This window comes from Lissotriton helveticus, chromosome 5_1 (assembly GCF_964261635.1).
Source record: "Lissotriton helveticus chromosome 5_1, aLisHel1.1, whole genome shotgun sequence".
Taxonomy (NCBI): Eukaryota; Metazoa; Chordata; class Amphibia; order Caudata; family Salamandridae; genus Lissotriton; species Lissotriton helveticus.
The window spans coordinates 1,603,166,717-1,603,194,552 of NC_136065.1; the positions used below are offsets into that span (position 1 = coordinate 1,603,166,717).

The window sequence follows — 27,836 nt, forward strand, 5'->3', positions numbered from 1 at the left end:
AAAACAAAATTGGATTCATTAGAGAAGAGTATATCTAAAACTGCGGGTTTTGAAAAGACTCTGAATGTGTGCTTGAACTGCCGTATAATTTTAAGAAGGAATTTACATGTTGAAAGAGGTCTGGTAAATGGATCAATGGGTAATGTTGTTGATTTTGTGAAATACAGAAATAGAGATGGAATTGAATTTTTAAAAATTAAATTTGATGGCATTGAGGAAGTACAGCTAATTGGTCGTTGTTCTGCTAGATTTTTGCTTGTAAAAGACTTATATGTTCGTCGTAAGCAGTTTCCTGTTTGCTTGGCATATGCGGTGACAATCCATAAATCGCAAGGTTTAAGTGTAGACTGTGCATTGGTGAATATTGGCAGTTCTGTGTTCAAGGAGGGTATGGCATATGTGGCATTGTCACGAGTTAGAACTTTATCGGGATTGTACTTGATTGAGTGTGATGTCACAAACATTTGTGCGGATCTAGATTGTGTTAAGGAATACAATAGGTTAAGAAGAGAGTATGCGCCACATTTGCCTCAGTATCCTTTGTTTGAGAAACGTGTGGTAGGCCGGAAACGAAGAAATGTGACCAATACTGGGGAGGTTGTAGCAAAAAGACGAAAAGTTGATGAACCTGAAATTATAAGCAGAAACAAAAAGGATTCTGTTGAAGATGTTGTTGGTTTTCAATTTGAAAACAGTTCTGGTGTCAACTGCTATGCTAATGTAGTGGTTAATGTTTTGTTTTCTCTAGAAAATGTAAAAGAAGAGATTGTGGTCAATTCTGATCAAAGATTTTGCAGTTTGTTAAATTCTGTGTTAGAGAAATGTAGCACTGATAGAACAAACATAGAAAGTGTGTCTGAAATTCGAAATCTGTTAGACAGATGTTCAGGCCAAACACAATTCTCTCAAAATAGTCAGCAAGATTGTCAGGAGTTTTTAATGTATATGCTTGATGTATTGCATGATGAAGGTGTAGATGTAGATCACCTGTTTGGGCTTTCTTATCAATGGCAGCATGACTGCGAGAACTGTAGGGTATCAAGTACTACTAGTGTAGACTCAGAAAGATTTATATATTTAACTTTGCCAGACAGTAAATCAGTGTCTTTTAATAAGCTAGTAAAAGCAGCTGATCACAACATGGAGTGTAGCCAATGTAAATCTGAAATGATGTCCACATTATTTATACGAACATATGGCCAGTATGTTATTTTAATGTTCCAACGATGTAGGCCAGATGGAACAAAATTGACAACTTTAATTAAAAATTTTGTGGCTTCACAGTTGTCAATATCAGGAAGGACTTTTGTAACTGTAGCAATTATATATCATGATGGTCCTTCAATAACATCAGGACATTATACAGCTTATTTAAAGTGTAGAAATGGCTGGTCATTCTGCAATGATTCTGTTTTAATTTAAAAAAAAAAATTGCCGTATGACCTTAAAAACTCTTACCTGGTGTTTTTAAAACCAAAATTTTAGGGAAAGAATCTCGGGATGTGCTCTGAGGAATTTCAAGAAGTTCTAATGGCTCCTACACGATTTGGCCTTGAGGATAAGTGTAGTATAGAGACATAACTTCTTATCATAACACTGGACGTCATGGAGAAATACGTGCACTTTGAATGAGTTCAGAAAAACTGTTTCTTTTTATAAGCTAATTGAAGAAGCCAATCAAAACATGGAGTAGAGGGAATGTAAGTCTGCAATGCTGTCTACTGTTTTACATTGCTTTGTGATTAAAAGTGATGTAGAGAATTAAATAATTGTACTAGTCATAAAGGTAGTGTAAGTCTGCTTCATAGTAAGCAGTATCAGTGTGATAGGAAATGTAGAACATGATTGAGCAAGAAGGGGAAGATGTTACTAGTCCAGGATTGTGAAAATGATCTTCAACATTTTAATTGTGAAAGTTGCGGAAATACAACATGACGGGATTGGTTTAAAAGAATTCTAAGAGTTATAAATGGCTCAGACACGATTTGGCCTTGTGGAAACGTGTGGTAGAGAGCGAGAAGTCATTTATTGTATGTAACATGTTTTTGAAAACGATGGAGGTTTTCTTTCAGAAAGTGGCGGGTTGAAAGTAATAACAGCACAACAGAGTGTAAGCTGTTCATAGGACATCCTTGGCCGTCATGGAAAGTAAGTTAACTTTAAGGAGTTCTGAATTCTGATTCGTTATGTTGTATGGGTTTTTTAAACACAATCATTTTGATTGTGTTTTTTTTTTCCCGCTGTTATATGATGAATACCTTCAAGTCACTGTTTTAGTGAAATTTGATACATTCTGAGAACAGCAAAAATAAACCATTTAACATGTATAATTAATTCTGTTCTGTTTGCATTTATGATGTACATGTAGAACTGTGTAGGAGGCATGGAGAAGGTGAGGCTTCTGTAAGTGTCAAAGTTGTTGCATACAGTGCTTATATTGTACGTAGTCTTTTATATTTCATTACTTTCACTGTTTCTGACTGATCTAAAATTTTTTTTTTAAAAAGAACAGTAAGTATAAGGGAAGGAAACAGACAGTTATGTTAAAAGAAACACAGCTATAGGGAATAAACTAGGGATACTGTTACCCGCAATCCTCTGCTGATGATGTCATTGAGCATGTCATGAATGATGTAATATGTGACATCATCAGCAGTGGATTACGGGTAATAGTATCTCTAGTTTACTCCCCTATAGCTGTCTTTCTTTTAACATAACTGTCTGTTTCCTTCCCTTATACTTACTGTTCTTTTTAAAAAAAAAATTTTTTGGGTTCGCTTCCGGTTCGCGTACCGGGGAGCGAACTGGGAAGCGAACTAAGAGAAATAGAGGTTGGCACAGTTCCAAATATTGTACCAATATTTTAATAACGGGGAGGTAGTTCTGAAAAGAACTTTTTTTTTATTGTTTTTGTTGTTTTATATTTTTTTTATTATTTTTCTGAACATTTTTTTACTTTTTTTGAATTTTTCTGAACAGTTTTATATTTTTTGGGGGTTTTTTTCGTAGGGGGCAACGAAAACGATTCATTGTAAAGGGCTCAACAGGAGCAACAAAACAAAAAAAAAGAATTTATTATTTGGGGCGTTTCGTACAAACTTGCATATGATAGTCAATAGCTCTGTTGATCAGAGTGATGCTTCTTTCTCCGTAGCAAATGAATCCACTGCAATGTACGCAGACTTGTTTTACTTCACGAAATCTTGTTTGTATATTTGGCACCATCTCCCTGCCCTCTGGTCCAGTTACTTCCGGTACAACAGATCTTCCGGCCATAATAGGGAGATTATCTAGGTCGTTACGAAATTGTGCAGCACTGTAGTTGTTAGGATGCCACCTAGTCATATGGCGATGCATTGTGTAGTTTCCGAAACTGTATTTTTTGTCGGTCCCTCTGGACAGTCTATCTTGACATATAAGGCAAGTTACGTATCTTGCATTTACTTTTTTCTGACCTTTGGGAATTTAAAAAAATTGCCAAATGAAGTTTTCTTTCCGGTGAGACGTCCTGGGCTCCTCAGGCAAAAAGTGCCTCTCTTCGTGCTCGTCGTCCTGTTCCTCTTCTTCCTCTTCTTGCTGAATTATAACTTGAGCAGGTGGTCCACTCTTCCTTGGATGTGGTGGAGGTGGTGGGGAAGCACCAGCTGAAGCTACTAAAGAAGCCATTGCTCACTGGTAACAAAGGGTCTTTCTCTCACAATGATGAAAGTCAGAGTGAGGAAAGAAGGAGGGATTTTCATCATTTGGGAAAAAAAATAGTTCTCAACCAGTGAAAAGTGTTCATTTTATATTATATGACCTAGTCTTACATCATTAGGAAACCAAAAGTGAAATGAATCAATGAAAGGTGTTATTACCAAGTCAAATGACCTGCTGTGTTTACGTTACGCGCTTTGCAGGGCCTCCCGGTTTGCTTCCAGAAACCTGTGCTTTGCGACTCGGTAAGCGTACCAGTTCGCTAACGTAGCACGTCATATGACGTATCACGCGACAACGCGAAACGTCATGCGGACGGGAGGCGTGATGATGTTGTTTTCTAACGCGGCAGTTGCGGTAAAGAAACGTTTACCGGCTCGCGGTCTATTTCGCGGCATCAAGGTCAGCTAACGGGAAGCTTCCCGATTCGCGAAGCGGGAACGAAGAAAAAAAAATATTTAAAAAAAAAGTAATTAATAAACATATAAAATATATTTTTGGATTTAAAGAAGAATACATTTTACAGCTACAGATATTAGCTGTTAAAAAAACAATGAAATTCACTGAAAAAACCATAGGTTATAGACCATATATAGTTAGGAATTAGCATTTACAAAACCTTGAAAATTCACTGAAAAAAACATAGGTTATAGACCATATATAGTTAGGAATTAGCATTTACAAAACCTTGAAAATTCACTGAAAAAACCATAGGTTATAGACCATATATAGTTAGGAATTAGCATTTAAAAAACCTTATTTTACTCACACAAAACCATTGAAATTCCATATATAGTTAGTTGCACTAACTATATATCGCGCACCCGCAATCCACTGCTGATCATGTCACATATTACATCATTCATGACATGGTCAGTGACATCACTGATGACATCACTGATGACATCTCAAATGACATCACTGATGACATCACTGATGACAACATCCAGTGACTGTATGTTTCTGTAAAGTTAAAATATGTCTTACATATTGAAGAATGAGTGGATGTATAAGTGTCTGGATGAAGGATTTAGTAGGTGCGTGATTGACTGTATGAGTGAGTGATTAAATGTGTCTCACTGAATGCATGGGTTAGTGACTAAACTGTCTTAATTTGTGCATCATTATGTCTGTTGTGATGTAAACTGCTGCATGTGTTGATCATTAGCTATACGAGAGGCTATATGTGTTATTAATTGGTTGCCCAAGTATTTCTATGGGAGATTGAGTTTGTGTGGGGGTGGCTGGAAGGTGTGTGACTCTGTGCATAGATGTGTGAGCAGTTTATTCACTAGGTGTATGAGTTCAAGAGTGCATGTGGAAACAGCTACATGGGCAGTTGACTGTGTGCATGAGTGTATTGATGAGTGAATGGATATCTCAAGGCTACATGTCATAGTAAGTACATATGTAAAACACAGTACATGTGAGAGTTGGCATATATAAATAACTGTGCATGAGAGCCACTGAATGAGTGAGTGGTTGTATCGATCATTGTGAACTTGTATCAGGGATTGTATAAGAGAGTAAATATGTGTTAGTATATGTTTCAATAAGTAAGGTGTGTATAACTGTATAGTTGAGGAAATGGAGGTGAGATTGTTTCTTTGCATGACTGACTGGGTGTGTGAGTAACTCCATGGATGAGTGGCAGTGTGTGAGTGTCTGTATACACTGAGTGTATCTAAGGTTATATTAGAGTCTGAAGAGGTTTATCGTATTAGCACAAGAATGATGTCAAATGAGACGTCATCAGTGATGTCATCAGTGATGTCATTTGAGATGTCATCAGTGATGTCATCAGTGATGTCACTGACCATGTCATGAATGATGTAATATGTGACATGATCAGCAGTGGATTGCGGGTGCGCGATATATAGTTAGTGCAACTAACTATATATGGAATTTCAATGGTTTTGTGTGAGTAAAATAAGGTTTTTTAAATGCTAATTCCTAACTATATATGGTCTATAACCTATGGTTTTTTCAGTGAATTTTCAAGGTTTTGTAAATGCTAATTCCTAACTATATATGGTCTATAACCTATGGTTTTTTCAGTGAATTTTCAAGGTTTTGTAAATGCTAATTCCTAACTATATATGGTCTATAACCTATGTTTTTTTCAGTGAATATATATATATATACATCAGTAAATAATTACCTAATAGACTATCCAGACAGTTTCCTGCCAAATACATTAAATGTCAAATCATAACATAGTTGTAGATATATATTCTCTGTCATATATGCCTGACAATAAAATAAAGAAGTGTTCACGTATCGACCCCTAAACGGAACAGCAAAATTGGCACATTTGGGGCGGGGTCTTCATCAGGACTGAGGTAAGGGTGAAGAGAAAGCACCTAAGGATAATAGAATGAAATTATTCGTGTGGCGGGTCAGAATAGAGAAATGTATCAATTGGTCATATTAAAGATAGACAAATTACCAGTGAAGACAGCTAAATTGCTTCAGGCTGCGGGTAAATAGGCTGGGCTGTCTGAGCTCCTACGAAGAAAAAAGAAAAACAGAGGCACTGGGATCTAAATTCCTGTAGCTGATGAGTACCCACCTGAATAATTTCATTCTATTATCCTTAGGTACTTTCTCTTCATCCTCACCTCAGTCCTGATGAAGACCCCGCCCCAATGTGTCAATTTTGCTGTTCCGTTTAGGGGTCAAAATGTCAACACTTCTTTATTTTATTGTCAGGCATATATGACAGAGAATATATATCTGCAAATATATTATGATTTGACATTTGGCAGGAAAATGTCTGGATAGTCCATTATCTAATTATTTACTGATGTATCTATATATGCGCACTACTGTCCTTTCTCACTATCCCTCCCAGGCACTTATCACTTTGCCCTTTTGTGCACCTGTGTGTTGAAAAATATTCAGTTATGAAAACATTTGTTTTACTTTATATTTTGATTCATTTCAATGTTGTGATGAAATAAAATCACATCCATTGGTGGAACAACTGTATGGTGGTGCTTTACTTTGGTTAGATACAATAGATTAACCCTTGCTCTGTCCATTTGTTTTAAATTGCTCTCCACTGTGACATTACCTTGTTGTACCACTATTTACCCAAGTCCAGTGGTTGCCCCATTGCTACATAACTCCTCCTCTCCAATGAGCTTGAGTACTGCTCCTGAAGCCCCCCTACTCTCCCTCTTCTTTCTTGATGTGTTGGAGACTGCAGGGAGTAATGACACTGCCAGGGGGGGCCAGCTGGGGGTGCCAGGGGTGTGGATGAGAGGGGTTTCTGATGTATATGACCTCCTCACCTGCTCCAACAGCTTAGAAACTGGTACTCATGAATAGTTTGTGGTTGGCTTCTGTACTCTCTTTGTGGCCACGGTCACCGACAAGGGAGTCCCTCAACCATTTATAACTGACTAGTCTTGATCACTGTGACTTAACCCAATCCTGTGCGGTTTGGCTTTGGGCGTAGTGGCCTGGAAGCATGGCCCACTTTACCCTTCCTCAGCCATTTGTCCTTCTTCACAGCCTGCTGTCTTAACGCTTTGGCTCTCTCCCACCATTTATGTCTTCACATTGGGATGCACGCATAAGTCATGTGAGAATCACCTGCACCCATGCCTGAGGTGAGAGTGGCCCGACCTTCTGGCTTCATCTGCAGATGCTGGCCGGACCTCGGCCTCTGGTGAAGCTGGACATTATATTGATGGCAGTAGGCTCAACTAGAGAGGTGTTCGAACATAAAATTTACTCTTTGGTAGCAGACTTTGGCCTATTGAGGGATGACCATAGAAAAAGGCTCAACAGGACACAGACTGTGGAAATGGCGGTGTCGGAAATGGCCCCTGTCACAAAAGAATGTAAGGTGGAATTATCTCTTGTGTTGGAATGAGTCAAGATATTGGAGCACAGACTTTAGGACCAGGAAGGTAGAGAGTGGTGCAACAACACCTCAAGGACTGGACACAAGAGGTTGTGGGCCTGGAGGGACTTTCCAAGACTTTTGCTTTCAAATGGAGGCATTAGGTGTTGGTTAGTGCGGCAGAGGCCTGGAATTGGATGGCCACTTATGATTCTGCCTGCCCCAAGCGAGCATCTCCATGACCAGGATCCAGGAGGTACAAATGGCCTCTTCCACAGAAAAAGAGGAGTGCCTGCCCTACACTGCAACAGACTCATACCCCTAGGGCTCAGACATTGTCTGCTGCTTCATCACTGGGCTCAGTTGAATGTCAAGTGGAGAGAGGAACATCTTTGGGGTGGACTCAGAGTTGGTTACTGAAAGTATTCTGGGTACAGATTCCAGTATTCAACTTCCAAAGATAATGCTCAGAACAGCATACATTAGCTGATGTGGGGGGAACATGAGTTTCTGGGAAGATTGTATTTTATTTGTAATGCAGTGGGCTACTGATACTTTGTACACTATAGTTTTTGGTTGAGGTCTCTGGGAGGCAGGGGCTCATATATACTGATTGCTGTTCCCTTCCTTACCCATCCTTACCCTTGAGGAGTGAAGATTTCCAACCTTCTTTAAGGTGTGACTATATTATGTCTCAGATAGATTTGGACAATGAGCAGCTGCCGTTGGGTGGGGCTGGTGTTGTGGTGTAGTTTTATAGTTGCCTCACCTTGGTGGGTACTGTTGGATATTGTAGCTCCCTGGCAGGGCCCATTACTAGAGTTGAGCCTGACTGGTCTCAGAGCGCTGGCAGTTGGGCGATCTGTAATTGTTGGACTATACCACATTGCCTATGGCCAACTTTCCCCTTACAAAAGATAAAAAGTCTAGACCTTCTTTAAAAGAAGTTGAGCCAAGTAGTTTCATCTAAGTAATGTACCTTACTAAAATAGGGGGTATAGCACTACTAAAGCAGTGGGGGGTCAAGTGTATACCACCACCTATTCGGTATTTGCCCGGGGGTACTCATCTGGAAACTACCAGGTACTCCACTTCTGCTTCACTCTGAACTTATAGATCCTTATACTGTTCTGAGGGGCAAACTGGATGGCAGCGATACCACCCTTACAAACATTTGTGCTCCAATCACTGATCATGCACATTTCCTTACTCCCCTGGGGCCACATATATCCTTGCCACTGCGTTAACGGAGGGGGAGGCTTCACTTGCACTGCTGATGTTCACATAGCTTGTTCACCTCCGCCTTCCTTCCCCACCAATTAGCAAAACTGCTATTGTTTTACAAGTTGGATCGAGGAATGTGGTTTAGTTGACTCATGGGGGGCTCATCCCCTTGATAGCACCATTTACTCCTTCTATTCAGCATGCTTGATCAGTCAGTACAAGTTGACATGAACCTTTCCACAACAGAAATACATTAACCTGTCTCCCAGGCAGAATATTTTGCAAAAAACCTACTTGGAACATAGGGGCATATTACCAACAACTAGCGATAATTATCGCTATGTTGGCTTAGCGGCAATATTTTTATCGCCGAGCTGCGGCGATTTTTATCGCTTAGGAACCCCTGATATTATCAAGGTTTATCTCCTAAGCGATAAAAATCGGCCGAAATGCATGAATATCGCTGAAAAGTCAGCGATATTCATGCATTACCGAGCTAATGCTCTTAGCCATGTTATCCACCTACCATTGGATAACATGGCTAAGAACTGCTCAGGGGGAGGTGTTAGCTTTTGGAGATATTCGCGCTTAGCGCGAATATCTCCAAAAGTTGGTAATAGGAGATAGCGATGTTAGCGACTGGAAACAGTCGCTAACATCTTGGCACGCCCACTTTGCATGTCATTAGTGATAAATTTCACTGACATGCAAAGCGGGGCCCAAGATGGTCGCTATCTCCTACTAGCTGTCGCTAACTGGTGTTAGCGACAGCTAAGTAATAGGGAGATCATTTTATCTCCGCTTTCTTGGCTTTTAAAGCCAAAAAAGCGGAGATAAACCCCCTTGATAATATGCCCCATAATCCTCTATCACTGATTCTCATGTGGGAAACTACCACACCATGCATTCTACCTTAAAATTAAACACTGCATCTCTTGATATCTCCTGTCTTTAAAGCATTCTTGGCAGACACAAAACAAACCTAATTCACTAAACATGAGGGCACAGCCTCCTTCCCGTTGTTGAGTGGGAGACATTCAGGTTGGTGGTGCACAGATAGTGAATCAGTAAAATGGATGGGATTTGAGCTCAGTTGGATACCAACATCAAACACCAGGGGTCACTCCTATCTCGAATAGAGCTGCCCCTGCTCCCAAGGATCGGCTGAAGGCTGATAGAGAATGACTCTTTGCACTGCTAGAATGCAGCTAAATGAATGAATACAAGGCCTACATCACGAAAGCCTACAAATAGCACAGCAAAGCCTGATTCTCTAACCCGAATAAACAATGCTCTTCGATCCTCATAGTGCCCGCAAACGTTCAACTTGCTCCACATACTCTTGTGGCAATGCTCAAGAACAGAGATTAGAACCAGTTTGTGGTTTCCACAGAGTAGCCTTATATTCATTTCAACATTTAAAATTGCTCGTAAGTGAAGTCCAAGAACATCCAGCACACATTGTCGTGAGATCCACTGTGTGCAGTGTGCAGGCAGACCCCACCTTACAACAGCCTCCCCCTCCCCCCAAGGTTCCACCCAGGGCATACATGCACCCTTCCTAGTGGGAATTTTCAGGATAATCATTGGGTCAACTTCACTACCTCTTCATCGCCTCCAACCTCAGAGAAAACCGCAAACACAAAAAACAGGGCATCTCATAGCAGCGCGTCGGCCCACCATGGCACCTGAATACAGGGATAATCCTGAATGTTCAAAACACGGCCTCATGGGGTAGAGCAGGAGAGTCCTGGGTCCACTGGCAGGTCAGCACGACCCCCTCCTGCTTGCCCAAATGCCCACCCAAATCATACCCACCAAAGGGGCAGTCCAGTCCCATAATCAGAATTCTTGTGTATCCCCCTTTATTATCTGCCGGGGGCACAACCTACAGAGTGAGGAGCTTACTGGTGACTAAGAGAGCCCCTCCGCTAGTTGTGGGCGGTGTCTGCTCATTATGTACAGGGCAGACCGCAGCCTTGCTGATGCTCAAGCTGATATTAATGTGTATTCGTGGAGTACTTCTCTTGCCTTTATGCCCGGCAGAGCGATGTGCCTTTTCGGGACTTCCATGACTATGTTACGGTCGCTGGCACACCTCAGCCAAATCAGCCACTTTAGATGGTAAGATCACAATTCAGGAACTTTGTGAAGCCATCATAGCTCCAGCCTGGGGCAAAACCCTAGGTCAGATGTACTTTTTATCTCGTTCTATACCACATAACTCGATATCCTAGCCCCCTACCCACAAAATTACAAAGTGCCACTAGGGTTAAGTGATCTCTTCCCCGACAAGGATGAAGGCTGCGCTGATACTTCTCTTAAAACAGTATAAGTCCTGGGATCAGATCAAATCCAAGAGACCCTTGTCCATTCTCAATGTTAAGCAAGATTCTAGTTATTAGATTGCCACTTAACGTCGGTGCCCTCATACATCCCAATCAGGCAGGTTTGCTACCAGAGTACGGTTGGGTGCTCCTAGACCCTTCGGCTGGGCCTTCAAATGCCTTTGGAATTCCATTGACATTGAGAAGGCCTTTAAATCCTTGGTGTGGAATTTCCTCTACACAGTGCTGGTTAGTATGGGAATGGGTGGGGGTTTTATTGAATAGACGCATCTCCTATAGACTTTCCCTCTAGCATGGATTAAAACCGGGTCGGTAATCTCCAAGCCCTGTGCAGTGAAGAGGGCAGAGACGTTTTAAGGCATGGGCAAAGGGGTCACTGGGCTAGGGCCACAGCCTTTCGGGAGGCCCCCTGATGAAGCCAGCTCTGTTCTGCAGACTGTCCTGTTCTGGTGACCTTGAGCGATTCTTAAACATAGACTGGCCTAAATATCATTTTCCTTCAATGTACATTTGATACAGGTAATTCGTGGGAGTTTATTATGGACTGGCTCCCCATTCTAGTCCTGAAACAGGAGGGCCTGCAACCTCTTCCGGCACACTTGTGCCATTACCCTTTTCTAAAGAGCAAAGCTCGCCCAAGCAAGAGTGCCTTGGGTGGCCTCTATGAGGGGGGAGAGGGGACGGCAGACATCTGCCGGCCACTAGCGTACATTGACTGGTCTAATATGCTGCCATCTACACCCTTGGACGCTCGTTTAAAGTTGATTCCCAATATAGCAGACCTCGCATTGATCCTTGCCAGAAGGCATCCATGGCCTGGAAAACTCCGACAGCCTCCTACAGGGATGGTGGCGCACATTGAAGAAATGGGCTGAAAGAGCAGGGGTATTGGGGGGTATTGAGGAGTGTCCTGTTCGCAGGACACTCCCGCGCCGCACGGCCACCAGCTGCAGCGTGTGCCACTCCCTCCCGCTGCCGCCCTCAGCCTCGCTGAGACCGCCCCGTGGACCCCGCCCCCCCCCCCCGCTGCATCTCCCGTCCTTTGCTGCCTGCTGCCGTTTTCCGCTCTGTTGAGCACTGTACTTGTGTGCCCCGTCCTTGGTTTATTGTGGTTACTGTGTCACCGCTAATCTTTTTTTTTCGCTTGTGCGCCCGGTCCTTGGTTCATTGTTGTTACTGTGTCACTGCTAATCTATTTTTCACTTGTGTGCCCCGTCCTTGGTTCACTGTTTTTACTGTGTCACCGCTAATCTATTTTTCACTTGTGTGCCCCGTCCTTGGTTCACTGTTTTTACCGTGTCACCGCTAATCTATTTTTCACTTGTGTGCCCCGTCCTTGGTTCATTGTTTTTACTGTGTCACTGCTAATCTATTTTTTCCTCTCCCCCTGCGCCGATCTCCTCGCTCTGCCCCTGTGACCCCCGCCCCGCTCCCCGCTTCCCGCTGCCGTGCTCACGGCCATGCCCCCTTTGCCTTCTGTGCCCTCCCCGCTCCTGCCTCCCAGCTGCTCCGCCCTCCCTCCCACTTGGCCATATATGGCGACCACGCGGCGCAGGTAAGCGTGACCTGTTCGCAGGACACTCCCGCGCCGCACCGCCACCAGCTGCAGCGTGTGCCACTCCCTCCCGCTGCCGCCCTCAGCCTCGCTGAGACTGCCCCGTGGACCCCGCCCCCCCAGCTGCATCTCCCGTCCTTTGCTGCCTGCTGCCGTTTTCCGCTCTGTTGAGCACTGTACTTGTGTGCCCCGTCCTTGGTTCATTGTGGTTACTGTGTCACCGCAATTTTTTTTTTTCACTTGTGCGCCCCGTCCTTGGTTCATTGTTGTTACTGTGTCACCGCTAATCTATTTTTCACTTGTGTGCCCCGTCCTTGGTTCATTGTTTTTACTGTGTCACTGCTAATCTATTTTTTCCTCTCCCCCTGCGCCGATCTCCTCGCTCTGCCCCTGTGACCCCCGCTCCGCTCCCCGCTTCCCGCCGCCATGCTCACGGCCACACCCCCTTTGCCTTCTGTGCCCTCCCCGCTCCCGCCTCCCAGCTGCTCCGCCCTCCCTCCCACTTCGCAATATCTGGCGACCACGCGCCCGCGCAGCGGGCGCGCCGATTGTGTGCCGAAAGCGCGCCAAAGGTAAGCCCGTCTGCGCCCGTCCACGCCTGGACCATGCCCAGCGCCCGGACCCCTGCCTCCCGCAGTCACCAGCCCCTCCGCCGGACCTACGCCGCCACCGAACTCAACGCACTTAACGCCGGCCGATTCCCGAGTTGCTACCAAGCCGCCCCGAGACACACCCAGGGACCCTTCTGCTGCAACTCCTGCAAGTTCACCTGTATCCGGACCTGCACCACTCCAGCAGTGCCCAAAACCTCGACGAGCTACAGCAGCAGCCACCTGCAGTGCTTCCTGCTCAACACCTGCTCCGTCCACAGACACGCCGTCGAGCTCTGGAACCTGCTCGACACCACAACCCCAGACGTCCCCTTCCTCACGGAAACCTGGATGAACGCCTCCTCAGCGCCCAACATCGCCATCGCCATCCCGGACGGCTACAAGATCATCCGGAGGGACCGCGTCAACCAGACAGGAGGAGACATCGCCATCATCCACAAGAACTCCATCCGCATCACGACCAACACCGACGACACCCTCGCACCTGCCGAGCACCTGCACTTCCAGATCCACATCAACCCCAAGACCACCCTCAGAGGCACCCTCATCTACAGGCCCCCGGGACCACGCACACAATTCAGCGAGGACATCGCCGACTTCGTCAGCCCGCATGCCCTCCCCTCTACTGACTACATCCTCCTCGGGGACCTCAACTTCCACCTGGAGAACAACAACGACCGCAACACCACCACCCTGCTGGACCACCTCGCTAACCTCGGACTCAAGCAACTGGTGACCACCCCCACCCACTACGCCGGACACACACTCGACCCCGTTTTCTCATCCAGCAAGGACATCGCCTTCAGCCACGCCACCGGACTCCACTGGACAGACCACAGCTGCGTCCACTTCAGCTTCAAAAGGACCACGATCGACCACCAACAGCAGCAGGGTGCACGCAGAACCTGGAACAAGATCACAGCCGACCAGCTCGCGACTTCCCTGAGCAAGAACCCACCCACCAGCGCAACGAGCCCCAGCGAAGCGGCCACCAACCTCACGAAATGGATCAGCGACTGCGCAGACGACCTCGCCCCTCTGAGGACCCCGCCTAGCAGACCCGGCAGCAAGAAAGCCCCATGGTTCACCGACGAACTCAAGAGCTCCAAGAAAGACTGCAGAGCCCTTGAGAAAGCCTGGCGCAGAGACCCAACACCGGACAACATGACCGCCCTCAAGCTCGCCACCCGAAAACACCACCAACTGATCCACAACACCAAGAAAACTGCATTCAAGGAACGACTGAACAACAATGCACACAACAGCAAGGAACTCTTCAACATCGTTAAAGAGCTCTCCAACCCCAACGCCGGAAACAACGACATCACCCCCTCACAAGACCTCTGCAACTTCCTTGCCTCCTACTTCCACAACAAGATCGTGGACATACACAACAGCTTCAGCACGCAACCGACGCATGCCACAACCGAACCACACGCCCCCCACCACCACCCTCCGCACCTGGACCCCGATCAGCACCGAAAACACCATCCGCACGATGAACTCCATCCACTCCGGATCTCCGACCGACCCTTGCCCTCACCACGTCTTCAACAAGGCCGACGCTGTCATCGCACCCCACCTGCGGGACATCATCAACACCTCCTTCAACACCGCTACCTTCCCGGAAAGCTGGAAGCACGCCGAACTCAGCGCCCTACTAAAGAAGCCATCAGACGACCCCACCGATCTCAAGAACTACCGACCCATCTCGCTGCTCCCGTTTCCCGCAAAAGTCATCGAGAAGACCGTCAACAAGCAGCTGGTCGCCTTTCTTGAGACGAACGGATCCCTCGACCTCTCGCAGTCTGGCTTCCGGGCCAACCACAGCACCGAGACCGCCCTGATCGCAGCAACTGATGACATCCGAGCCCTGCTCGACAACGGAGAAACAGCGGCCCTCATCCTCCTAGACCTCTCCGCGGCCTTCGACACTGTCTGCCACCGTACCCTAGTACAGCGCCTCAGCAACGTCGGAATCCAGGAGAAGGCACTGGAGTGGATCACCTCCTTCCTCGCCAGAAGGACGCAGAGAGTCCGCCTCCCCCTGTTCAGATCAGAAGCCACCGAAGTCATCTGCCGCGTTCCTCCAGGCTCCTCGCTGAGCCCAACCCTCTTCAACGTCTACATGAGTCCCCTCGCAGCCATCGCACGCCAGCACAACCTCAACATCATCTCCTACGCCGATGACAGCCAGCTGATCGTCTCCCTCACCAACGACCCCGCCACCGCCAGAGCCAACCTACACGATGGGATGAAAGAGGTAGCCGAATGGATGAAGAACAGCCGCCTGAAACTGAACTCGGACAAGACGGAAGTCCTCATCCTAGGATCCTCACCCTCTGCCTGGGACGACTCCTGGTGGCCCCCCGCCCTAGGCAGCGCACCCAAACCAACGGACCACGCACGCAACTTGGGCTTCATCCTGGACTCCTCCCTCTCCATGACCAGACAAGTCAACGCCATATCCTCGTCGTGCTTTAACATACTACGCATGCTACGCAAGATCTTCCGGTGGATGCCCACCGAGACCAGGAAGACGGTCACCCAGGCCCTCGTCACCAGCCGACTGGACTACGGCAACTCCCTCTACGCCGGAACCACCGCCAAACTCCAGAAGAGACTCCAGCGGATCCAGAACGCCTCAGCACGACTCATCCTGGACATCCCCCGCCGCAACCACATCTCCGGACACCTGAGAGACCTGCACTGGCTCCCGGTCAACAAGAGAATCACCTTCCGTCTCCTCACCCACGCACACAAAACCCTGCACAACCAAGGCCCTGGTTACCTCAACAGCCGCCTCAACTTCTACGTTCCCAAACGCCAGCTTCGGATGACCGGCCACGCCCTCGCCGACGTCCCCCGCATCCGAAGAGCCACCACAGGGGGTAGGTCCTTCTCCTACCTCGCCGCCAAGACTTGGAACTCCCTCCCGACTCACCTCCGCCTGACCCAGGACCACCTCGCCTTCAGGAAGCAGCTCAAGACCTGGCTGTTCGAGCAGTAGCGGGACCCCCCCTCCCCTCCCCTCCCCTCCCCTAGCGCCTTGAGACCCTCCGGGTGAGTAGTGCGCTATACAAATGCTGTGATTGATTGATTGATATTGGTAAGGTGGAAGGTACAGCAGGACCAGCGCAGTCCTATCTAAGCCTGGGCGTAGTTTGCGTAGCAGCACTACACGTAGCTTCAAGTAGTATACTTTAAAGTTTGCGTAGTACACGTAGTCTGCGTAGCTTCAAGTAGTATACTTTAAACTTTGCGTAGTACACATAGTCTGCGTAGCATAGCTGAAAACACTGTGTACTTATCTGTACTGTGCAAAAATTGCAAAAAATGCAAATTAATTGCAATTAGTTTCCTGTACATGGTCAGATATGATCAAATAAGTATTTCTATCTCTATATGCTAAAGTGCATATGGTTCTTTCACAATGGTGAAACTGAAAAATTAGTAAGCAGTGGTAGATGTGATGATTTTGGGATCCTCCCTAACCTAGGGAGAGTACCAAACAGATGCCTTGAAAACAAAAAAGCACATCTTATTGAACGATTTAGTTGTGGTCCCATCCTCTTAGGACAAACCCAAACACAGTAATTGGCAAAAAAACATTCCCAACCAAAGGCCCTGCAAAGCATTATGGGATGAGATTAGCAGTGGCAGTGAATATATAATATAGTATACAATATCAAAATAATTCTACAAAGAGCTGCAGTTCAACTGGTGGTTACTAGATGCCCTCAGGAGTCAAATGCAAATGCTGGATGAAAGGGTTTCAATTGTTTTGCATTTGACTTGTGAGAGACATCTAGGGACGACCAGTGGAACTGCAGCTTGATGTAAGAATAATTTCAATGCTTTGTATTTGACTCGTGAGGGACATCTAGGGATGACCAGTGGAACTGCAGCTTGATGTAAGAATAATTTCAATGCTTTGCATTTGACTCGTGAGGGACATCTAGGGGCATATTACCAAGAAATAGCGATAATTTTCGCTATTGCTCGGTTAGAGACAAAAATTTACCGCTGAGCTGCGGCGATTTTTATCGCAGATAAACCTTGGTATTACCAAGGTTTATCGCAAATGCGATAAAAAACGGCCGCAATGCATGAATATCGCTGAAAAGTCCGCGATATTCATGCATTACGGAGCTAATGCTCTTAGCCATGTTATCCACCTCCCATTGGATAACATGGCTAAGAACTGCTCAGGGCAGGTGTTGGCTTTTTGAGATATTCGCGCTTAGCGCGAATATCTCCAAAAGTTGGTAATAGGAGACAGCGATGTTAGCGACTGTTTCCAGTTGCTAACATCTTGGCACGCCCACTTTGCATGTCATTAGTGATAAATATCACTGACATGAAAAGTGGGGCCCAAGATGGTCGCTATCTCCTACTAGCTGTCGCTAACTGGTGTTAGCGACAGCTTGGTAATAGGGAGATAATTTTATCTCTGCTTTCTTGGCTTTTAAAGCCAAAAAAGCAGAGATAAACCCCATGGATAATATGCCCCATAGTAACAACTAGGTGAACTGCAGCTCTTTGTAGAATTATTTTGATATTGGATACTATAATATTCACTGCCACTGCTAATCTCGTCCCATAATGCTTTGCAGGGCCTTTGGTTGGGATTGTTTTTTTGCCAATAACTATGCTTTGGGGTGGTCCTAAAATGATGGGATCACCACTGAAGTTCAACAAAATGGGATTTTTGTTTATGCTCTTTGTGTTCAAGGCATCTGCTTGGTGCTCCCCCTAGGTTAGGGGGGACCCCAAAATCATCAGCTCTCTCATTATCTAATGTTTTCATTTTCAAAGTTTATTTGTGTGAATTGGTTATATGCTGTTAAGCATGTAAAATTGCTTTTTCAAAGCATCTGAGAATATTGTTGATTTAGATGCTATGCTACGTGATAAAGCACAGTTTTGGTACTGTACTACGTGCAATTTGCAAAGTGCAAATTAGTATAGACTTTAAGTCCAGAGTTAGTTCTGTCCATGTGCAGGCATGGGAACAAGCCTTCCATGACGAACCCCAGCATTGATGGCCGTGGGCAGCTGCTTTTCCCTGAGCAGGTTTCCACAGACGCGTGCTGTCAGGCACTGCTATTCCAGGGCATTTCCTCAGATATCCATTGGTCGGGTGTGATGCTGTTTACTGGGAGTGATTATGACAGATGGGATGGGCATCGTACTGAATCGGCTCGAATGGTTAACTATTCCCACCTCCCATCCCAACCCCGGTGCATTGTATTAATATTTCCTAATGAGATTTCACCCAGTGACCGTTTGTTCTGGTTTTATATTGTTGGTCACTTGTTGTTTTCCTTCCTTCTTTGTTTTTTCCCCTTTTGTGCTAATTTTTCCTTATGATGTCTTTGCTTTTGCCATCAACTGTTTTACATGATGCTAATATTTCCTTGACCGGCGCAGCTGTCATTGCTTTGCGTTTGTCTATGATTGGTAAATGGCCACTCTCACAACGGCAGCAGTGCCGTCAGCTGAGCTATTGCTCTAAAGTACCGCATAATGCATGCATCCTTTGTTTCTGTTGTATTGAACACTTACATGCATCTTAGGTATCACGCAGATTAAGAAAAAGCTATCCTGTGACCGGTAGTAGTATATTTGTGGGGTACCTGGGAAGATGGTCTGCCAATTCGTCTTCAAATTTTGCATATTTGGATTGCGGTTAGAGTCTTTCTGGAGACAAATAAATATTTAAAGTTTGGAATCCATGCTTACGATTATTTATCCCTACATTTTACATATAGTAAGAAGAATAGCTTTACACGAGGTGTCTATTGAAGTCGCTCTTTTGTTCAGTGTTATTGTTATTAAGGCAGCTGCCCTCCGTTGGATATGCCTCGCTGGCTGTCTGCTGCCTTTCTAAAATAGCAGTCAAAGCCTGAAATGTTACGTTCATTTATGCACCAGGGGGCATATTATCAAGACAGGCAATAACATTATCGCCGTTTTAGCGGCAGAACACTGCCGCTAAAACGGCGATAATGGGCTTGATAATATGCTCTATGGAATTCCAATTGAAGCAAATGTTAAATGTCCTTCACATTTAACATGGGCTTCTATTGGAATTCCAAAGAGCATATTATCAAGCCCATTATCGCCGTTTTAGCAGCAGTTTTCTGCCGCTAAAACGGCGATAATTTAATCACCTGTCTTGATAATATGCCCCCAGGTTTCTTCACTTCTTGGCTATTTATAATGTTCTTAAAACTTCTGCATTCCATGATATACATTCTACGTCAGTTATCATATCTTGTCCTGAATGTGTAATAGTTTCATTATTTATTGTTCTTTGAGGTATACTACGATTTTTTTTTTGCTAGAGTGGCACTTGAAAATTAAACATTTAAAATCTGGATTGACAATGTCCTCATTTTAGGTGTGACTGTATACTTTTTTTTATTTCAGAACACATCTTGCACTGGTTTAGCGGAAAACACGAAGAAGACGTAGAAAAAGATTACGAAGAAGAAGGTAAACTACCTAAGGGTTTGATCTTAATGTTTCTAACTGCGCATCTTGTCGCACACTTCAGAAACTGCCCAGTGAATGCAAGCAAGGACAGACGAACGGTTAGTGAAGGGCATCTGTTTAAGGAAAGAGTTTAGACATTTTTAAACAGCCACATATTTGACCCAAGAGAAAATATTTCTGAGGAAGACATACTACGGTGCAAAAAGAACAGTTTGTAGACGAGGGATGAAATTAAAAAAAATTAAAACTCTCAAGAGAGTCCTAAGGAAGAGGAAACAGGAAAGAACAACCACACCATAACACCGTCTGCAGCTAGTTGTTCTTATCATATGCATTCCCTTCATTGCTGTGATTACATTCTGAGAAACCAAACGTTATAGCAGAACTCACTGGCCATACATATTTAACACAACTCTGAAGCTAGTCACACATATCATGCATGGAGGACCCCATGGGCATGGTCTAAGGCTCCTATAGACTAAACTATTAAATACATACCTTGCTATAATTTTTTGCTTACATCTTTGGTTAGTGCGGGTAATGTAAACCGTAAGTGACGATATCATGTTGGCACTAGGGCCCCCATTAGGATGGCGGGCGGACTTTGCCCGCCCGCCACTCTTGCGGAAAACGGGACCGCCCGCCTTAAGGGCGGGGGTCCTGATGTTAGCATTCATTTCTAACATTGTGGCGGGCGGTGCTCACTGCACCGCCCGCCACAAGAAGTGGCGCCGTGGAGAAGTGTGGCTCAATGGTTAGAGCATATTTACAACAAGGGGTGGTGATGGACAGAGTGTCTGAATTAAGCAGAATACTCTCACCCAGTCAAGAGATCAGGGCTAGATCCAACACCGTTTTTTAGCTCATTGCACCATCCCAGTTTCAGAACCTGGCTGTATGCAAATTAGTCTGTCCCTGGCCCAGTGCATCATGGGAACAGGGCAGACCAGACTACAAAAGCCAATTCTTACACTGGGAAGGAAACAAGCTTCCGGGGACCGGTTTCTGGCATTACAGCCGTCTTCGGCCCGGCTTGCTTGAATCCTGATGGTGCAATGAGCAAGGGACTCACATCTGAGTATACCCTTCCACGCTTAGGGTGGACAAAAATATTTACAACAAGGGGTGGTGATGGACAGAGTCTCTGAATTAAGCAGAATACTCTCACCCAGTCAAGAGATCAGGGCTAGATCCAACACCGTTTTTTAGCTCATTGCACCATCCCAGTTTCAGAACCTGGCTGTATGCAAATTAGTCTGTCCCTGGCCCAGTGCATCATGGGAACAGGGCAGACCAGACTACAAAAGCCAATTCTTACACTGGGAAGGAAACAAGCTTCCGGGGACCGGTTTCTGGCATTACAGCCGTCTTCGGCCCGGCTTGCTTGAATCCTGATGGTGCAATGAGCAAGGGACTCACATCTGAGTATACCCTTCCACGCTTAGGGTGGACAAAAATATTTACAACAAGGGGTGGTGATGGACAGAGTCTCTGAATTAAGCAGAATACTCTCACCCAGTCAAGAGATCAGGGCTAGATCCAACACCGTTTTTTAGCTCATTGCACCATCCCAGTTTCAGAACCTGGCTGTATGCAAATTAGTCTGTCCCTGGCCCAGTGCATCATGGGAACAGGGCAGACCAGACTACAAAAGCCAATTCTTACACTGGGAAGGAAACAAGCTTCCGGGGACCGGTTTCTGGCATTACAGCCGTCTTCGGCCCGGCTTGCTTGAATCCTGATGGTGCAATGAGCAAGGGACTCACATCTGAGTATACCCTTCCACGCTTAGGGTGGACAAAAATATTTACAACAAGGGGTGGTGATGGACAGAGTCTCTGATTTAAGCAGAATACTCTCACCCAGTCAAGAGATCAGGGCTAGATCCAACACCGTTTTTTAGCTCATTGCACCATCCCAGTTTCAGAACCTGGCTGTATGCAAATTAGTCTGTCCCTGGCCCAGTGCATCATGGGAACAGGGCAGACCAGACTACAAAAGCCAATTCTTACACTGGGAAGGAAACAAGCTTCCGGGGACCGGTTTCTGGCATTACAGCCGTCTTCGGCCCGGCTTGCTTGAATCCTGATGGTGCAATGAGCAAGGGACTCACATCTGAGTATACCCTTCCACGCTTAGGGTGGACAAAAATATTTACAACAAGGGGTGGTGATGGACAGAGTCTCTGAAATAAGCAGAATACTCTCACCCAGTCAAGAGATCAGGGCTAGATCCAACACCGTTTTTTAGCTCATTGCACCATCCCAGTTTCAGAACCTGGCTGTATGCAAATTAGTCTGTCCCTGGCCCAGTGCATCATGGGAACAGGGCAGACCAGACTACAAAAGCCAATTCTTACACTGGGAAGGAAACAAGCTTCCGGGGACCGGTTTCTGGCATTACAGCCGTCTTCGGCCCGGCTTGCTTGAATCCTGATGGTGCAATGAGCAAGGGACTCACATCTGAGTATACCCTTCCACGCTTAGGGTGGACAAAAATATTTACAACAAGGGGTGGTGATGGACAGAGTCTCTGAATTAAGCAGAATACTCTCACCCAGTGAAGAGATCAGGGCTAGATCCAACACCGTTTTTTAGCTCATTGCACCATCCCAGTTTCAGAACCTGGCTGTATGCAAATTAGTCTGTCCCTGGCCCAGTGCATCATGGGAACAGGGCAGACCAGACTACAAAAGCCAATTCTTACACTGTGAAGGAAACAAGCTTCCGGGGACCGGTTTCTGGCATTACAGCCGTCTTCGGCCCGGCTTGCTTGAATCCTGATGGTGCAATGAGCAAGGGACTCACATCTGAGTATACCCTTCCACGCTTAGGGTGGACAAAAATATTTACAACAAGGGGTGGTGATGGACAGAGTCTCTGAATTAAGCAGAATACTCTCACCCAGTCAAGAGATCAGGACTAGATCCAACACCGTTTTTTAGCTCATTGCACCATCCCAGTTTCAGAACCTGGCTGTATGCAAATTAGTCTGTCCCTGGCCCAGTGCATCATGGGAACAGGGCAGACCAGACTACAAAAGCCAATTCTTACACTGGGAAGGAAACAAGCTTCCGGGGACCGGTTTCTGGCATTACAGCCGTCTTCGGCCCGGATTGCTTGAATCCTGATGGTGCAATGAGCAAGGGACTCACATCTGAGTATACCCTTCCACGCTTAGGGTGGACAAAAATATTTACAACAAGGGGTGGTGATGGACAGAGTCTCTGAATTAAGCAGAATACTCTCACCCAGTCAAGAGATCAGGGCTAGATCCAACACCGTTTTTTAGCTCATTGCACCATCCCAGTTTCAGAACCTGGCTGTATGCAAATTAGTCTGTCCCTGGCCCAGTGCATCATGGGAACAGGGCAGACCAGACTACAAAAGCCAACTCTTACACTGGGAAGGAAACAAGCTACCGGGGACCGGTTTCTGGCATTACAGCCGTCTTCGGCCCGGCTTGCTTGAATCCTGATGGTGCAATGAGCAAGGGACTCACATCTGAGTATACCCTTCCACGCTTAGGGTGGACAAAAATATTTACAACAAGGGGTGGTGATGGACAGAGTCTCTGAATTAAGCAGAATACTCTCACCCAGTCAAGAGATCAGGGCTAGATCCAACACCGTTTTTTAGCTCATTGCACCATCCCAGTTTCAGAACCTGGCTGTATGCAAATTAGTCTGTCCCTGGCCCAGTGCATCATGGGAACAGGGCAGACCAGACTACAAAAGCCAATTCTTACACTGTGAAGGAAACAAGCTTCCGGGGACCGGTTTCTGGCATTACAGCCGTCTTCGGCCCGGCTTGCTTGAATCCTGATGGTGCAATGAGCAAGGGACTCACATCTGAGTATACCCTTCCACGCTTAGGGTGGACAAAAATATTTACAACAAGGGGTGGTGATGGACAGAGTCTCTGAATTAAGCAGAATACTCTCACCCAGTCAAGAGATCAGGACTAGATCCAACACCGTTTTTTAGCTCATTGCACCATCCCAGTTTCAGAACCTGGCTGTATGCAAATTAGTCTGTCCCTGGCCCAGTGCATCATGGGAACAGGGCAGACCAGACTACAAAAGCCAATTCTTACACTGGGAAGGAAACAAGCTTCCGGGGACCGGTTTCTGGCATTACAGCCGTCTTCGGCCCGGATTGCTTGAATCCTGATGGTGCAATGAGCAAGGGACTCACATCTGAGTATACCCTTCCACGCTTAGGGTGGACAAAAATATTTACAACAAGGGGTGGTGATGGACAGAGTCTCTGAATTAAGCAGAATACTCTCACCCAGTCAAGAGATCAGGGCTAGATCCAACACCGTTTTTTAGCTCATTGCACCATCCCAGTTTCAGAACCTGGCTGTATGCAAATTAGTCTGTCCCTGGCCCAGTGCATCATGGGAACAGGGCAGACCAGACTACAAAAGCCAACTCTTACACTGGGAAGGAAACAAGCTACCGGGGACCGGTTTCTGGCATTACAGCCGTCTTCGGCCCGGCTTGCTTGAATCCTGATGGTGCAATGAGCAAGGGACTCACATCTGAGTATACCCTTCCACGCTTAGGGTGGACAAAAATATTTACAACAAGGGGTGGTGATGGACAGAGTCTCTGAATTAAGCAGAATACTCTCACCCAGTCAAGAGATCAGGGCTAGATCCAACACCGTTTTTTAGCTCATTGCACCATCCCAGTTTCAGAACCTGGCTGTATGCAAATTAGTCTGTCCCTGGCCCAGTGCATCATGGGAACAGGGCAGACCAGACTACAAAAGCCAATTCTTACACTGGGAAGGAAACAAGCTTCCGGGGACCGGTTTCTGGCATTAAAGCCGTCTTCGGCCCGGCTTGCTTGAATCCTGATGGTGCAATGAGCAAGGGACTCACATCTGAGTATACCCTTCCACGCTTAGGGTGGACAAAAATATTTACAACAAGGGGTGGTGATGGACAGAGTCTCTGAATTAAGCAGAATACTCTCACCCAGTCAAGAGATCAGGGCTAGATCCAACACCGTTTTTTAGCTCATTGCACCATCCCAGTTTCAGAACCTGGCTGTATGCAAATTAGTCTGTCCCTGGCCCAGTGCATCATGGGAACAGGGCAGACCAGACTACAAAAGCCAATTCTTACACTGGGAAGGAAACAAGCTTCCGGGGACCGGTTTCTGGCATTACAGCCGTCTTCGGCCCGGCTTGCTTGAATCCTGATGGTGCAATGAGCAAGGGACTCACATCTGAGTATACCCTTCCACGCTTAGGGTGGACAAAAATATTTACAACAAGGGGTGGTGATGGACAGAGTCTCTGAATTTGCCAGAAACCGGTCCCCGGTAGCTTGTCTCCTTTCTGGTGAAGAATTGGCTTGGTAGTTTGGTCTGCCCTGTTCCCATGATGCACTGGGCCAGGGACAGACTAATTTGCATATAGCCAGGTTCTGAGCTGGGATGGGGCAGTGAGATAAATAACGGTGATGGATCAAGCCCTGATCTTTGGACAGGGTAAGAGTGGTCTGCTTAATTCAGACACTCTGTTCATCACCACCCCCTTTTCTGTATCAATGGTTAGAGCGGCAGACCCTGATGCAGAGGTCTGGCCCGGGACCAGGGTTCAATTCCCGCCTCGGCGGGTCTCGGGCTCAATTTCCTCGTACCTGATAATTCTCGCCTCGGTGCCTATTCTAATCATGGGTCGCAACTCTGGGCAATAGCTTGCTTAATCTCCACAACGGCCCCAACAGCGCTGGGATGCCTGGCTTCACCTTGGGGGTGCCCAGGAGTGGACATTTCACAGGGAAAAGCCAGGAAGCGTTCCACAGCGGTATGCGTTACAGCGCCAGGACACCCATGGGTATTAGTGCGCTTTACAAATACAAATTACATTTACATTAACATTACATAATGTTAGAAATGCAAGCATGTATTTGCATACACGAAGCGGCAGGCACCGCGCGGTGCCTGCTGCTTCATGTATGCAAATGCAGGGGGATACCACAGGAACCCCCCGTGTGCACTCCCCACCCCTCCTTCACTCACCGCATGCCGCCATACTAATATGGCGGGCGGGAATTCAATTGCAGATGTCGGGCTGATTGCCCCCGCCAGGCCGGCGGTGGCTACTGCCAGCCTGGCGGGGGCACTCCGCCCGACATCCTAATGGGCCCCTAGGTGTCAATATGATTTTGATTTTGGCAATGTGCATGAAGGCCTTTCTTCCCCTTCTCTGTCTCTGTTGTAGCTAACTTGGTATTACTTTACATACTGCAAAGAGCTATCTCTCTATCAAACAATATGAGCACAGGATGTATTGGTGTGTAAATTAATAATCTGTATTGCCATTTTCCTTTTGCCTGCTATTCAAAAACAGAGACTACAGGCCTGCAATCATGTCCGGGTAAGTTGATTCATCTATTTTGTCTTTATATCTAATCAGAAATTAAATGTAGTTCCAGATATTAATTTTCATTTCTTAGTAGCAGCTTGGATTATTCAAAATTATAGCATACTTTGGTTCACACCAATACATCTAAAAAAGTTATTAAAATTCAATACAAAGAAAGAGTTGGAAAATTAACACCCATCTTTAGATAACTGATTACATCATTGTAACTTTATGTTTTTAATATATTCCATAAATATAAAATTCAGATCAAAATCCCCAGCACGCAGTCCACATCAATAAATATATTCTCATAACAAAAAGTAAATGACATCTGATATTCCACATCATTAAAAAAGATCATTTTCCAACTCTGAATACGATTCTTCATCATGTTATGTTCCTTTTGGCAAATTCAGTGCAGTTGGTAATTCATCAGGCCATGATCTTATTCTTTCTGACTAGTACATTATGGTCTGACTTGACAGCGCAGCTGTCACCAGGCAATTTTGTGAGCATCATTAGAGAGGGGCTTTGGCACCGCCCACACACTGGGAGCCAGGAGTACACATCTTGACTGGGCAGGGGTTGTGTCCATCAGCAAAAGAGTGCTTGCTATTCACACATCTATAATCATTTTGTTTATTTATCTAGCTGCCTGAGCTTGAATTTTCAGGGGCATACCAATGCCTTTGTAATGCTTTTAAAGTGTCTTTGATAACCAGATCATTTATAGTGTTTTCTTACAACAGCATCCCCGGATCATACAGGTAAGAGCAGTGGGGCTGGGTGGGGGCTGGGGGGTATCTCATTGGACGATGACAAAGGAAAAGTAATTATTTAATACATTTTTCCCTCGTCATTGTCTGTCGAAATCCCCCCGCCCCACCCAGCCCCACTGCTCTTGCTTGCACGGGCCGCGGCTGTATGACAGCAGCACAGATGCAAGTATGGCAGTCATTAACCTGCATTCTTGTTTAGGTCTGGCTTGACAGTGCTACTATTACCTGGCCTTTAAACCTGCATCAATGTTATTCTTAATGGGGGTTGGAAGCACACTGTCTCACAGTCCCAGCACAGTTCGCCCCCTTTGCATCCTGGTAAATGCAGTACACAGTTCAAACGTACTTCAAAATTAGCTGGAGTTTTTTACCAAAGTTGGTGCAGACATTGCTTTATATCTCTAGACACGTGTTTCTGGGTGGAGCCCTTCATCAGGGGAGAGCAGCAGTTTTAGAGAGCAAAGAAAAATCATCTGGGGTTGCTGGAAATGCTGCCAAGTTACTCTCAGTTTGCAGTACCGCTCACAGGCACACAGGTGCATCTCCAAAGCTCGTCAGCTTGCTGGCTCAAGGGAGCCTCTTGATCAGAATGGAGGTTGGGAGCACACTGCCTCACAGTCCCAGCACAGTTCGCCCCTTTGCATCCTGGTAAATGCAGTACACAGTACAAACTTACTTCAAGATTAGCTGGAGTTTTTCACCAAAGTTGGTGCAGACATTGCTGTATATCTCTAGACACGTGTTTCTGGGTTGAGCCCTTCATCAGTAGAGAGCAGCAGTTTTAGAGAGCAAAGAAAATCATCTGGGGTTGCTGGAAATGCTGCCAAGTTCCTCTCAGGTCGCAGGACCACTCACAGGCACACAGGTGCATCTCTAAAGCTCGTCAG

General features: G+C 46.0%; 1 protein-coding gene across 2 annotated transcripts in view; it reads left to right on the forward strand.

Annotated features, from left to right (window-relative positions):
• The window catches only part of LOC144753731 (cytosolic phospholipase A2 gamma-like), a 928,534-nt gene that overhangs the window by 505,571 nt on the left and 395,127 nt on the right, over positions 1–27,836 (forward strand). For both annotated transcript variants that reach the window (XM_078641315.1, XM_078641316.1), the window contains exons 10-11: positions 19,723–19,788; positions 26,156–26,182. In XM_078641315.1, coding sequence (XP_078497441.1) covers positions 19,723–19,788; positions 26,156–26,182 — 93 coding nt within the window. The remainder of the gene's footprint in view (positions 1–19,722; positions 19,789–26,155; positions 26,183–27,836) is intronic.